Raw genomic sequence first — 1863 nt, forward strand, 5'->3', positions numbered from 1 at the left:
AAATTTTAATATATAGAACAAAATATTAAATTAAAAAAAAGTTCGTGTGCAAATGATTACGTGTAATTTATTATTTAACCAAAAAATAATCACAAAAAAAAAAAACTTAATATTTATATTCGAATAATTTTATATATTTAATAGTTAATATTATGAATTCCTACTGAAAAAAAAACAGTTAATTTGAATGTTAAAATTCAAATAACAAAAATTCTTATACAAGGTTGAAAATATCTCTAATTAATATATTCCAAACAACCTCAATAACAATTTCAGCACAAATCAAATAAATAACAATCCATTCAAGCTTATAACCGTGTTGAAGGGATAGCTCATTATTTAGCATATCATATAAATCTTTAATGATATCCAATCTTTGATTAAGGATTTCAACTCTTTTAGGTATATCTAAATAATTTCTGCAAGTAATGTAATGTGGCTCATAATCTTGCAAATCCCAAAATATATCTGGTGTATCTAAAATATCAGTTTGCAAATTAATATAAAAACGATTAATAAAAAGTTCACCAATTCTTTTACTAATATCTTCTCTATTATCTTTGATTGTACCACTTTTAGCCAAGCTTTCTGGGAGTGATCTGGTACTATCAATATTTTGATCAACAACACTTTCAAAAACAGAAAGTTTTACACTTTGACTTAATGCATAGCTATAACTTAATCTTTCTAATAATGAATCAGAAACTAAATGAATGTTATCTTGCTTAATGGATGGTCTTTCTCCCCAAACATAAGTCATATCATCATCCTGAGATTCATCAGTTCTTATATGTAATGGTTGTTTAATAAATGTTTTTAATATATTGACTATTGCAACCCTCTCGGCTCTTGTTAAGTCCCATCCAACAACACAGCCAAATTTAAAAACATAACAAATTCTGTTTTGCAGCCATCTTAAGCATACTACCTCACTAAATGTCATTTCAATATGTATTTGTTTAGAAGATAAATCTCCTTGTTTCCAAGCTTCAAGAATCATTGGGAAGTCTATTTCATTTGCAAAACAACATGCCCATACCATACCAGCTGGTTCTTTAATTTCTTGCTCGAGCTCTTTTAAAGATGTTTGAATATCCGCTCGTTTTCGTGCAACACGAATTGAAGATTTGAATTGTCTACTCTTCAAGTTACCATCTGAATGAAAGTCAATATCTTCCATATTTATAAAATGATTCTTACTTCTTTTTTAGGTATTATTGTTTTAATTATATATATCACTTCAATACTCACTCTTCTCGTTGAATCTACTTTATAAAATCATGCAAAATATATAAAAGTATGTATATATATATATAAATATATATATATTTTCATATATATATATTTATATATAAATTAATCTTGAACAAATTAATTTTAATTTTTTCTTCCTAAATATCGCAAGTTACTCTTTTCTACAAATAATGTCATTATGCTCCATTATTGCGATTAATAGAATAAGCGCCTCTCACTAATATTCAAGTTAGGCGCCACCACCTTAATTTGATTGATTTGAGCGGGATGGTTTTGTATGTAAACAAATTAGTTTGAGGGGTTTTCTACTCAATTTCTTCTTTAATAAGTGCACAAAATAGTATAATACAGTTATATGATAAAACTTATTAACAAAAATCAAATCTAGGATTTAATAAATAAAAGAATACCAAATTGATTTACAAAATAATAGTTAATGAAAGATTGTGAATAATTAATATACAAAGAAAGAACAAATTGTTTAAATAAGTTATTTCTTTGATTTAATATAAAAGACTAAATATTTTTGTTTCTAATTTTTATATAATTATAAAAATAGTAAGCAAATAATACTTTCTAGTGTTAATTGCAATTATTAAATATAATAAA

General features: G+C 25.0%; 1 protein-coding gene across 1 annotated transcript; it reads right to left on the reverse strand.

Moving 5' to 3' along the window:
* Positions 1-214: 214 nt before the first annotated feature.
* Positions 215-1180, reverse strand: Chro.40468 (hypothetical protein). The annotated part of the gene is made up of 1 exon (XM_660066.1): positions 215-1180. One exon carries the CDS (start codon positions 1178-1180, stop codon positions 215-217), a length of 966 nt encoding a protein of 321 aa, XP_665158.1.
* Positions 1181-1863: the final 683 nt, after the last annotated feature.

Source organism: Cryptosporidium hominis (assembly GCF_000006425.1).
Source record: "Cryptosporidium hominis TU502 chromosome 4 CHRO014181, whole genome shotgun sequence".
Taxonomy (NCBI): Eukaryota; Apicomplexa; class Conoidasida; order Eucoccidiorida; family Cryptosporidiidae; genus Cryptosporidium; species Cryptosporidium hominis.